General features: G+C 39.6%; 2 protein-coding genes across 10 annotated transcripts in view; one reads left to right on the top strand and one right to left on the bottom strand.

Moving 5' to 3' along the window:
• DHRS3 (dehydrogenase/reductase 3) overlaps positions 1-12,389 on the top strand; it is a 75,383-nt gene that overhangs the window by 28,803 nt on the left and 34,191 nt on the right. For 6 of the 9 annotated variants that reach the window (XM_053997869.1, XM_053997859.1, XM_053997862.1 and 3 more), the window contains 2 exons: positions 6,260-6,346; positions 8,135-8,205. The gene's annotated coding sequence lies outside the window, so the exon portion shown is untranslated. The remainder of the gene's footprint in view (positions 1-6,259; positions 6,347-8,134; positions 8,206-12,389) is intronic. The other 3 variants (XM_053997866.1, XM_053997867.1, XM_053997868.1) reach the window with 1 other exon arrangement.
• LOC128818468 (arylacetamide deacetylase-like 4) lies at positions 3,323-10,509 on the bottom strand. Its single transcript, XM_053997852.1, has 4 exons — positions 10,339-10,509; positions 6,268-6,484; positions 5,449-5,512; positions 3,323-4,340 (listed from the first exon to the last, which is right to left on the bottom strand). The coding sequence occupies exons 1-4, from the start codon at positions 10,507-10,509 to the stop codon at positions 3,569-3,571; spliced, it is 1,224 nt and encodes a 407-aa protein (XP_053853827.1). The 3' UTR covers positions 3,323-3,568.

Raw genomic sequence — 12,389 nt, 5'->3', positions numbered from 1 at the left:
TAATATAAGGGATGGGCTGACCTTGAATTGTATAATAAAATTAAACTAAAGACAGAGAACCCCAGGGCTTTAGCATGCATAGTCCATTGACTATGACATTCCATGACCTGCAAAGGAAATGGCTCAGGCTTGATACCTGACTTCAGAAACTGTTTAGAATAAGCAGGATGGAGCTTCATTTTTGAGTCTGGTGTCATACTTTCTGAGAAGCTGCTGATTCCATGTTCTGCTCTTTCTGTTTCTTCCAAACTATTTCTTCATTTTATCCAACATCTCTTTGTGGATTTTCATTTCCCAATGTCCTCGTGCCTCTCCCTCCCTTGCTAAAAGGTTATTCATATGCTAAGTGTAAAATCAGATTCCTTATTGTTTATCCTTCAGGATAATGCCATTTCATGCCCATCTCGATAAGGGATTTAGGTGAAAGGCACATTGCCTGGGAATTGGGACACTTTTGGAAAATGGCAGTGCACAGAGGGTTCAGCTTTCTTACAACTCAGGCAAGAGCATTGGGAAATACTGTTGCACAAAACACGATTGCAGCTCCCTTCTTCAGCATTTAATAGTGGAAGTAATTGATTGGCCAATGCTAAACTCTGCTGTCCCAGTGGGTGAGGTGTGGTCTAAGTACATCTACCAGATTTGGCCCTTCTGGGGATCTAAGAATGCTCTTGACACCTGTGACAAGATCCTTTGTACTGCAGTTCTTACCACCTATGGTTCTGTGATCTAAATCTTTGTGGTGCCAATTCACCCACAGCTGGTAGGTCTTGGACTCATTTGGGCACATTGACAAGGTCTGGACTTCACAGCACCCCCAGGGGCTCCACACAAAGACTGGATGTGCTGGAAGCTGTCAAAGAAACAAACTAGTTGGTTTCTGAAATAATAATGTGCTTTTTCCTTTGGGCATTCCTGGTACAGAGTAGTACTTAATACTGTGTAAGCTTAGTCTCAGCAATTCACAAGCTTGAGGACTAGGATGGAGAGAACCATTCCCTACATAATTTTTCAAATAAATGCTCCCTCTAGCCTCTGATAATTTTTTTACCTTGTCTCTGCTCCTGTGAGATAAAGTAGGGGATAGACCAGGCCAAACCCCTATTCTCTCCTACACCAGGGACTCCCTTTCTTATTAATTTCCAGTGAAAAGCTTAATGTCCGGGCCTGAATTCTTGTCATTCCTTGTTCTTTTTCTGTGATATGAGTGCACATGCAAGGGGAAAGACTGAGCCAAGTGTAGTAGATGTAAAACATTCTCTGCCTCTGGATCATGGTGCTTGATCAGCTGGCAACAGAACTCACTGTAAATGGAAGCCTGTACTGGGATACTGGGAAACATTCCAGAGAAAGTGTTGTGCAACCCAAGAAGCTCCTTTTGGGTTCTGCAGAGCATGAGAACCAGCTGGTGCTGGAAGCCTGAACTTGAACAGGAACTGGCTTGCAGTCCTCACTCTCTGGCTGCATAAGTCCTTGAGGAATGACTTTGATGTCCATTATTCTGTAGGAGGCACCGATTGTCATTATGTTTTGTACTTGATTTTTTTTTTTCATTTGTACATGAAATTGTCATGCTTCGGGGACTATAAGAAGGTCTTCAAACATTCTATCTTAGCAATGCAAGACACATAGCTGATCTGTAATTAATTAAATTCATTAAAATAAAGAATAGGAAGTTCCATAGAGACAGTTAGATCATGTGATTTCTTAAGGCTTAGAAAATCTGGGAGTCACGATTAAACAAAGAATACATTATTTCAGCACTTGCTGTTCTCTGCTTACCCATCTGCACTCAATGGTTATAATCCATAATTAAAGAGAACTGCGTGTTCAAGAGAACTAATAATGCTGCTGCCATATTATAAAGATAATTTGTTATTATTTGTAGTAAATTAAAGACCAATGGATAAAGGACCATGGAAAAATCTCAGGAGTAGATCAGTGTCAAGTTAGGACATTGACCCATAAATGAGGCATAATTCCATGGACTGATAAAGGAGAGAAAACAAGTATTGAGTGGCTGAACTGACAAGAAGTATAATGCAGCACTGAACTGTGTGTAAAATAGCATGAGCTTGTCTGTGACCATCTCATAACTTAAAAAATATAAGGTGGAACTGTACAGACCTCATTAGTTCTGGAACTTGCCAACCTTCTCCAACTTCTCCAATATCATTAAACTTCTTGCAATGCTTTTATAGCAGATACAGACTGTTGGCCCAGCTTCAGCTACTAATGTGTGAGCTGGTAACCCAACCTTTGTCTTCATAACCAAAGCAGATTCTGAGGTCCTCAAAGAGTGGAACATTTGGAACTATCACATTATTTACCCCTGGAAGCATTTCTCTGCTTGAAGAGCAAATTGCCTGCAACAGGAAAAATGAAACAAATAAACTCTCTGTTGTGTCAACAGAGTATGAAGAAATGTAAATTCATTTTGCTGAGAGGGACTGGAGAATGAGAACCTCCGAGCAGTGACTTGTTGCTGCAGAGATGTGAACCTGCTCACCTGCCACCAGCATTCATTAACACGGTGACGACATGGAACATTAAGCCCACGGTCTTCTTCCTACTCACAGTTTGCCTGGCAGAGAGTAGACATGTACTAACCTCTTTCCATAGTCATGTGTGCATGGATTTTATAAAGGCAAGGTGGTTGCACAACAATTAAACATTTTACAATTCCTAGGCATTCTATGCCCAGCTGTTTTGCTATGCAATAGTAATTATTTTTGGCATCTGTGTTTAGCAAGGGTGGATCTTGCCTAATAAGCAATATAACAATTACAGCAAGATAACAATTGACCTCCGATTTTTCTTTGGCTTTGGATATCCACAGAAATTATTTGGCAGGTTCCATGCTATTTACATCCTTTCTCCCCAAAAGCCAGGTAAGCTGAATACAATCAAATGATGCTCAGAAAGGAACTTTATAGAATATAATTTAGAGGATATTCAGTTATTTTTGAGCAGTTCTCCCTCATTTCATTTCTGCTGCAGTCTCAGGTACCTCCTGGTACCCATCTCATTCACCATGTCAACTGTAACAACCTGCCTGTCCCCCTTTTCCCTTTAAAATCAGGTTTGTAAGTACACCCAATTCCTCCCTTCAGATTTTAAACACAAATGCAAAACTATTGTTTGTCTGTACAGGTGATTACTACTCATCCCTGAAGTAGGGAAGGAATCTCCACTCTCCAGAGGTATTGCCATGCTGATTTTGGGGGCACTAGGTGTGCATGTGTGTGCACATGGCTAATTATTCACACACTGCATGGGTTTTTAACTTACACATTTAGAATGTTTTTTGTTATGATGAGTTTTTATTCTTTGACTTATGAAGAGAACAAAAGTTCTTACAATGCAAGAAGAGAGCATCAAAGTCAGCTTACAAAAACCTCTAAACATCACGTTCCTAAGTAATAGGAAATAAAAATCAGAATTCAGCAGACCATGCTAATGTCATAAGTTCTTGCCTTGATTCTAATGGCTAGTAAATACTTAACTGAATCATTTAATTGAATCACACTCTTTCTAAATACCAGTGCACTGTATGCAAGAAAATTATTTAATAGCCTTTTATAAAGTCTACAGCATAGTCCATTATAATATTTGATGATGGGAAAGAGAAGATACCATATCCAAAAAATCCCAGTGCACTGTGAAAGCCTTTTTCCACGTGGTGCCAGGTCACGCGTACGTTGTTGTCCTCTAAGCGTTTCTTGTACAACAGCCCTTCATCCCTGAGCACATCATGCTCACAGGTGACAATACAGGTGTCAGGGAGACTACAGACAACAGCATCCTCTGCCAGCAGCGGGGAGAACCAGGGCTCAAACAGTTCTTGCACTTCTTCATGCACTTGAGGTGAAAACAAAGTGGGGAGTGGTGGTTTATAGCCCAGTTTAAACACGTCTGGAATAAGATCTGGATTTATCCATTTCCTGTATTTCAAATTTATACTCTCAGGAACATGAGAACCAGCCAGAATTGGTTCCTTCAGGGAGCAGTCCTTATTCAGGTATTTGAGAATAAAACTGACTGTGCGCTCCCGGGACAGGAAGGCAACGGCAGCATTTTTCTGGTGAGATGGCAGATTGAAGTTCAGTGCTTGGAGAAATGGATAGATCAGCACCTGGGCACGAATCTTTGGGATATCTGTCCTACGCCCTAGTTCTTGGCAAACATTGGCAGTGAATGTGCCCCCTACACTGTCCCCACAAACAATAATCCGAGCGGGGTCCACCCCGTAGGTCTCTGCAGTCTTCAGGAAGTGCACGGTAGCAGTGAGACATTCCAGAGTTTGGGCTGGATACTTGTGCTCGGGTGCTAAATGATACCTGAGAGGTAGAAAAGGCAGCTGGGGTCACACATTCGGAGTGTCTCATCTGAAATATATCCCATGCAAAAACTCCCCCAAAACAATACGAATGACATCATTAATTATATCTAGTTTAAAGTTTTTACATGCTGAAGCATGTGGTAATCACATATCTTCTGAACAGAAAGAGAGATAGCTCTCCCAGGATTTCCCTGGGAAGCTGTGAGAAGATCAGAGAAATGAATGAGAAACAATTCTTATCTTCACTTGCTGCACCTGTTGTTGTGCACATGTGGAATGTGTCGTGGAGATTTGTTTACCAAAGGGTGGTTTCTTCATTGGCCACTGGATGGTGTTTGGATGTCAATTAACCAGTCCAGTCTGTCTGTATCGGACTGTTTGCAAGAGTGATGAGTGTTTCTTAATAGTAGAGTATAGAATAGAATAGTATAGTATAATATAGTACAATAAAGTGACTGACCAGCCTTCTGCAATCATGGAGTCAATGATAATTATTACCCGGCAGGGACCCCTGCTACAATAGAAGCAAACCAGAACAACTTTTCCTCCCTTTCCTTCTCAAAACCAGTTCTTCCCAACTTAAAAAAATCCCATAATAACAAACTTTTTCATGGAAGAATTTGTTGGAAATTAAGGTTTCTTTATACCATCATGTATTTTCCATAATCAAAACATCTTTGTAGGAAACAGTGGTCCATGCTGGTTTTAAAAAATACTAAATTTTAGCCTCATTATTTACTCTTTAAAATCATCCCAGATGATTTTAAATAAAAATATCAAATATTAAAATATATAATATATTTTAATATATTAAGAATATTAAAATATTAAAATCTAATATTTGGCTTATAATTTCTAATTATCAAACAAAGGTAATGATTTCTGTGGTGATGGTGATGTACAATGAACAAACCTGTAACTCTAACCCTGGCTCAGGTATTTCCATTGCCATTCCATATACATAACAGCAATGTGGGGAAGACAGCACTAGAGCTCAGTTTCTTTTCTTATATTCAAAGAAATTTAAGTTTGGGGTGTGTGGGAAGCAGGGGGAAAGCAGCGGAGTTCTCTAATTCTGGGATTAGCACTGGTTGAATTTCACTTACCCAACAGACACAACCACTGAATCGGATTTTCTGGCTATGTACCGGCATATTCTTTCATAAGTTCCTGAAGCACAAATGTTGTTGATGTAATTAATATCTTTGATAACTTCAGTCAATATTGTCCCTTATATTTTTATTACATATTACCACAATATCTTGTCAGCTCCTTGCCTATTTAGCGAGTACCCAGATTTTCTTTAGGATAAAAATAATCTAGACTTTTGGTCTAGATCAGGACTTGCTGTGTAATTAATACATTTAAACAGATCATTGATTTGTGTGTAAAATAAGGAATTATTATGATTATTGCTATTAGAGAATGGGCAGTGGTTTTAAACTGGAAGAGGATAGAATTTGTTTCCATGTAAGGAACACATTTTTATTATGAGTGTGGTGAGGCCCTGGCACAGGTTGCCCAGAGAAGCTGTGGCTGTCCCATCCCTGAAAGTGTCCAAGGCCAGGACTGATGGGGCTTGGAGCAACCTGGGATAGTGGAAGGAGTCCCTGCCCATGGCAGGAGGTGGAAGAAGATGTGGAAGTGACCTTCCACCCAAACCATTTTATGATCCTAATGGTTCTATGATAAAGACTGCTATATCCTATTAAAAATAACTTAAATACTTTAATAATAATTTAAATATTTTAAAAATAATTTAAATAAGTGCAGATTAGAGAGTTAAAAAAATTAAAGATAAGCACTGAGTGCTTTCTATCTTCAGTCTCTCAAACTAAGCTTCAGTCACTTCTTAAGGTCAGGAGTTTTTAAAAACAGGCAGTTAAAAAAGCTAAATAGTCACATTTTTTCTTTCAGTTCCTTACTGATGCTTCCGAAAATGCCGCATCCTCCATGGATGAAGATGACTCCTCTCTGTTTGCTTGCAGATGGTTCCCTTGGGAGGTAAATCCTCACGGGCACCCCATCAAAATGCAGATCCTTAATGAAGAGCTGGGAATCCCAGCATGCTGGGAGTCCATCCGTGATCAGCCTGATAAGTGTGTGCTCCTCCACGAGACCCAAGTGGTTTAAATTCTTTCCCTAGATAGATAAAACAAGAAAAATGAGAAATTACTATAGGAAATACAAGTCTTCCCACTTTATAAAGGCCACAAGCTACTTTTTCCTACACTGTCTTTAGCATAATTGGGTTGGTTATTTGCTAGTTTTTAGGATTCCCACAAATAACTGCCTTTGGGATTTTGGTCAAGAACATGAAAATTTACATCTTCGTGACTGCAGGAAGAATGTTGTAATACTTGTTCCATTAAATGTGTTATATAAATACCTTCTAGTTCCTGTGATCTGGATTTACCACAAGTAAGAACAGGCATTTGCTCAGGTGTGGAAGCTGGGAGGCCTGAGGCTCCTTTCCTAGTGAGTGAAGAGAAAGAGGCATTTCTTGGGGCTGGTTCCAATTCTGGGTGTGTTCAATCATGCTCTGGGGGTATCTGTTCATCTCCAGGATAAACTGTACTTCAGATGCCTCAATTAAAATATTTAAGGTTAGGTGAGATGAAAATGTCCCTCTCATGACAGGATTATCATACTGGGGGGAAAAAAACACAGGCCAGTCTGTGGGCAAGACTGGCTGCCTGAACAGGTCATGTCCCTGCCATGGGGTCAGTGAGAACAAGCTCTAGGAAAGCCATTGTGTCTATGCTCATTACTGAGGGGCTGCTGGCCCACGTGGGGAACTGATGAAAATGGTTCTGAATCTGATTTAGTGAAACCACTGCCTTTTTCAAGATCTCACAGCTATCCATAAATGACCCTGCAGTCAGTTTTTACATCTAATCAGCAAAAAAACAAATATTCTGAAGACAAGGAAGGTTTGTTAAATGGCCTTATCCAAGGCCAGTGAACTGCTGATAATTAGGACAGTCTAAAGATCACACTGAAATCCTCCTTTGAACACGTGTTGTAATGGATGTATTTCCTGCTAGAACAACATTTCCCTTCCTATTACATAGTGACTTAAATGCTGTTCTGGCCTACTGCAATTCATTCTTCTGTAATGATCACAGTCATCACAAGCCATTTGCAAATGGTATTGTTTTTTAAGCCACAGAAGTCTCTGTATAAATTTCTTACACACTGAAGACCAGCTCTGCTTCTGTAAATTGTATTTTTCAACTTGTGTATCACAGATTCTTTCTTCCTAATAATCTAAACAAGTCAGCAATAAACAAGTTGGGTGAGGAGTAATAAAAGAAATCACCATGAGGCACGGAACAGGGAGAAAATCAGTTAGAAACAAAGATGGGAATCCAGAGATTATCTGGAGTTTTATCATGACACTCTGCCACCAATGCCAGGAGTGCTTAGGGTAGTTTAAGAAACAAATGGCTGGCCACAGTTCTTGCCTTGCATTTGAAAAAAACACATTCTAAGGTATCATGGCAAAGAGGAAAACTACTGTAAGACCCAGTGCAATCATGGCAGAAACCACAGGGTGAATCTAATCTTCTCCAAAGAACAATTTTCAAAACTCTCATGACTCTTAAGTCAGTCCTTCTGTCAGAGTTATGGTTTTGGAATGTTTGAAGTTGGCAGAGTTGCCATGTAATCTTATTTGAATTTTCTAACATCATTGAGGTTTTTTAGGGCTTTCAGATGACAGCAATACATATGATAAACTTGTTATCAGAGCATCTTATCTAAATATCCTCTTTCCTTGCCTTGTCTTAGGAGTTCCTGACATCACAGAGGCATCTCCAAATTCAGGGGAAACACTGTCAGGAAGGAGAAGAGGGAATTTGGTATGTACTCAATCGAGAAACTTCTTAATAATTAGGAAATACTTCAGAACCTATAGCAATACATTCAAAACCTAAAAGATTTGACTATTTCTAGACAGATGTGATCAGTGTTAGTAGGTGACATGTATTACATAAACCGGGTCCTAAAATGTTAATATGTGTATGAAAAAGAGCTTTTCTTGTGAAACATGGTCTTTGAAAAACTATTTGCTGGAACACCTAAATTCTGACACAAACTGGCTTTTTAGGTGGAAGATCATATGGGGACCGGATTTTGACTTTAAAATAATTACAAAATCACACACCAAAAGCAGCAAAACCCACTCAATTTGAGCTTCATGGACATTAGGACTACATCAGACAGTCTTTCTGTCAGTCACTCTGAAGTGTGCTTTTCCAACCACAATAAAAAGCTTCATATCACAGTGCAACATGCACAGGTAGTCTGAAAATAGATCTGAATAGTTAAAACAAAAGCCAGGAGGCTTCCTCTCATCTCTTCCATTTTACATGGTCATTGATCTCTTTGTGACAGGGGATGTGGACAGATGCAGCAGCAACATCATTTATTGTACACACTTATCTGGTGCTGCAGCTTTTCTATGACATTACAAGTAGGGTGGAAGAAGAGAGGAAAAGACTGTCTTGTATTGTGGAAAAAGAGGTTTTCACAGGAGCATACAGCACAGGCACATCACTGGCACAGTGGTGGCACAGCTTTATGGCACAGGAAAAGCAGCATCCATCGGGATGAGCAGGATAAGTTAATTGCACATGTGCCATACACAAAGCATTATGCAGTTAAAAAGAAACCTGTGAAGTCCTTACTGTGAGGGCTGCTCCTCTGAGCAAAAACATAAACCAGGAATGCACCCAAAGTACCAGTAGGTGCCTAACGGCTTTTGAAAGAAAAATAGGTGAGTGGATTGATTCAATGAATAGCAAGTGGTGAAATGCATCTTAAAAACTATTCAGAACAAGGATGCTGAAGTTTAAGGAACATGTTATCAGTGAAGAGAGCATATGCACTTATTCCATAATACTCTTAAAAGCTGTATAAATGGATTAAAAGTATCACCTGAAAGAATCTTTTCACCTACCAAATAGCAAAATTAGAGACTTTAATAACATTGTCCTATCATAGTATTACTGTCATATTAAGTTTATATATAACATAACACAAAGAGCAGTGTGAGATATGCAAGGACAGCAGCCTCTTCTTTCATGACAGACAAGGCAGAAAAGTACCACTGGAGAATCAGGGACAACCACTGGATTTGGTGAATGTTGCTGTGCAAGTTCAAGCAACCCACTTAAGTCTTTAATAGATTGTAATGGCCCAAATCACCTCTCAGGATGTGGGCCCAAGTTCCTGTGCTCTTTCTGTATAACTGAGGATTAGAGAATTGAGGTGAGCTTCATACAAACATCAAAGAAACCACTCCAATTTTCCTGCAGGCTTTCTTTTGACATGTTACATGCCAGACATGACAGGGCTTAGGCTGCTCCTACATACTCCTATTGCCTACTTTGAGACCTTTTTGGGCAAAAGCTCTTTCTTTCTGTAATGGCAAAGCCCACAGCACAGTGAGTCTGGCTTACAGGTACTTAGATAATAGGTGGTAACAGGCCTAAACCTGCTTTGGCAGGAGGTTCAATTAGATGACTTCTGGAGGTGTCTTCCAGCCTACCTGATTCTATGGTATTTAACTAGGACTCTGTAATTCAGTCACTGCAGAATAAGAACAGAAAAAAGGATAAAAAAAAAATTACTGCAAATAGCTCAGAATTTAGGAAATCGCCTTACATATATCAGAGTGCATTTAGACATAGCAATTTGGGTTATTATTATTCATGAAAATTATGAACAGCCCTCCTGTCATGCACAGGACCAGTCATTTCATTATGGAGATATACAATTGCAGCATAAGAATGGATATCCCAGTATTGCAAGAACTCACCTCATCCTGCCTGCTTTATATATGGTAATAGAAACCAAATCAACCTTTGGCCTTTAAATCTGTCTTACTGTGTGCTTCCCATTACATGTAGTTGTAGTATTTAGATGCATATCTTCATACTCAGGTCTTTCCTTTTCTGAAAATCCCAGTACCCAGAGCATGATGGACTCACCAGAATTTCTATCAGAGTGTACATGTGGTGATAAAGGCGGAGTTTTGCTGGCTGGTCAGCATCAGAAGGAATCTCTCCCTTGAAGAAATTATGATCAGTTGCAATTAAAACCAGCAATACAAAAGCCACTAAAATTCCTGCTATTAAAACCAGAATATAATAGGATTCCATTGTTCTTTGGGAATAATTAGGCACTGTTTGATATGATTCTGCCAGTATTTATATCCTCCAGACTGATTCCACAGAGAAGTCATTTGCATATCAAATTCCCCCTGCCCTTCCCCTTCAGGCAGGGCTGACAGGTGCTGGAAGCCTGCAAACATCCGGGGGTGACAACTGCACTTGGCATGATTCAAGCACAGTCACTTCCAGGAAACACCTTTCTTTTGTACACTACAAAATTGCAAATGGGTTTATTTTTTATCTGCTTTATGGGCCTGAAAAGCTCTCTGGGATGTTTTGCAAGTGTACCAGTGAGTGTCTCAGAGGCTATGGAAGAGTGGCCGTGCTGGACTCCAGTCCCCACGGTCAGAAATTGTAGTGGTTCTGCTCTTGGAATAGGTCTGAAGGATGATTCCAAGGCTTTTTGCTTAGTGCTGATCTTTTCCCCTGCTCACTTGCTGAGGCAGACAGCTGGCCAGAACAGTTAGAACAGGCATTCTGAACTCAGTCTCAAGGAATTTTGCTTTTGGAGATCCACATAGACCTCTCAGTTATTTGCCAGCCTGAGTGTGCAGGAAGGGGCTCTGGGCTCACCAATGGTTAGCTAGCACAGGGAAACTTCTCCTTGACTTGGAGAATTTTGGCCCTAACCTTCTGTACTGATTCTTTCTAAAGAGAAGATTTTGATATCTTTACAACTCCATATTTTGCTGTGTTTTCCAAGACGACTCTGTGTTATCCATGGTTGTAATTCAGGTGTGATCAGAGCATACTGTATCCAAAAGCTTGCACCAAAGGAGGTGATGACAGTGCAGGAATGAGCCACCAAGTGTAACTTTGTGTATTTCTGTCCACCGTGTGACTGGACAAAACTTGTTTGGGTAACATTAAAAAGCAAACAGGCATTAGCTCAGCTTCACATAAGCAATACAACCTCTGCTTATCCTCTGAACACTGAAACATTTCTTTATCCCCACTAATCTCCCCAATGCTTCATTTAAAAACCCTTATAAAAGCTTGTAATCATGGCCATGGAGAGAAGCACTCCTTTTTATAAGCCACAGGATTCTGCATTTGGCTAACCAACCTGTAGTGTATTCCCTCAGAGAAATCTTCACTGAAAAAAGGTGAGTCCTTTCTAAATTTCCTTGCACACTTTAAAAAAGCAGACAAAAGATATCTGCTTAGAAAAATCCCATTTATACAAAATATGCATTACAGCAAAGAGCAAGAAACTTCAATGTGAATTAGTCAGTGGGGTAAAAAAATATTTTGCTGTGTGCAATCAGTAAACAAGATGAGTCATAAGAGATAAAGAACCGGATGATGAGTGACCAGGCTGGATTCTTAAGAGAACAGGTCTAATCCTTAACTTCAGTTGGGGTCAGCAAATACAGATGGTTAAACAATGTGGTTTAAAATGAAGATAGATAGATAGATAGATAGATAGATAGATAGATAGATAGATAGATAGATAATAGATAGATAATAGATAGATAGATAGATAGATAGATAGATAGATAGATAGATAGATAGAAAAAGGTGTTAAAAAGATAATGAAATCCATTTAAGTAATAACATGGAATTATCAGCTTAACTCAGCAGGCCTGGACCATGTTATCACAGTCATCTTTCCAATTCTGATGCAAATGAACTGACTAAGCTGTCATTGAAGGCCCCACTGCTGAGGTGTAGGACACTTCACTGAGCCCCTCCCAACCCTACTCCATCCAGAATTGTGGGGGTACACTAACTTGAATGATTTTTAAAAAACAAAACAACATAAACTAAAGAAAAAATTAAAGCTACTTTTATATTCTGTGAGGTAATATCTACTTGGGGTTTATTGATTTTAGTGTGATCTTATTTCCCCATATCAATTCATACAC

Source organism: Vidua macroura, chromosome 23 (assembly GCF_024509145.1).
Source record: "Vidua macroura isolate BioBank_ID:100142 chromosome 23, ASM2450914v1, whole genome shotgun sequence".
Taxonomy (NCBI): Eukaryota; Metazoa; Chordata; class Aves; order Passeriformes; family Viduidae; genus Vidua; species Vidua macroura.
This window is presented reverse-complemented; position numbering and strand designations above follow the sequence as displayed.

Coding starts and splice junctions, on each gene's coding strand:
- LOC128818468 (XM_053997852.1), bottom strand. CDS start 10,509: ATGGAATCCTATTATATTCTGGTTTTAATAGCAGGAATTTTAGTGGCT. Junction 5,513..6,267: donor CGGCATTTTCGGAAGCATCA/GTAAGGAACTGA, acceptor TTTGTGCTTCAG/GAACTTATGAAAGAATATGC. Junction 4,341..5,448: donor TCAGTGGTTGTGTCTGTTGG/GTAAGTGAAATT, acceptor TCTACCTCTCAG/GTATCATTTAGCACCCGAGC.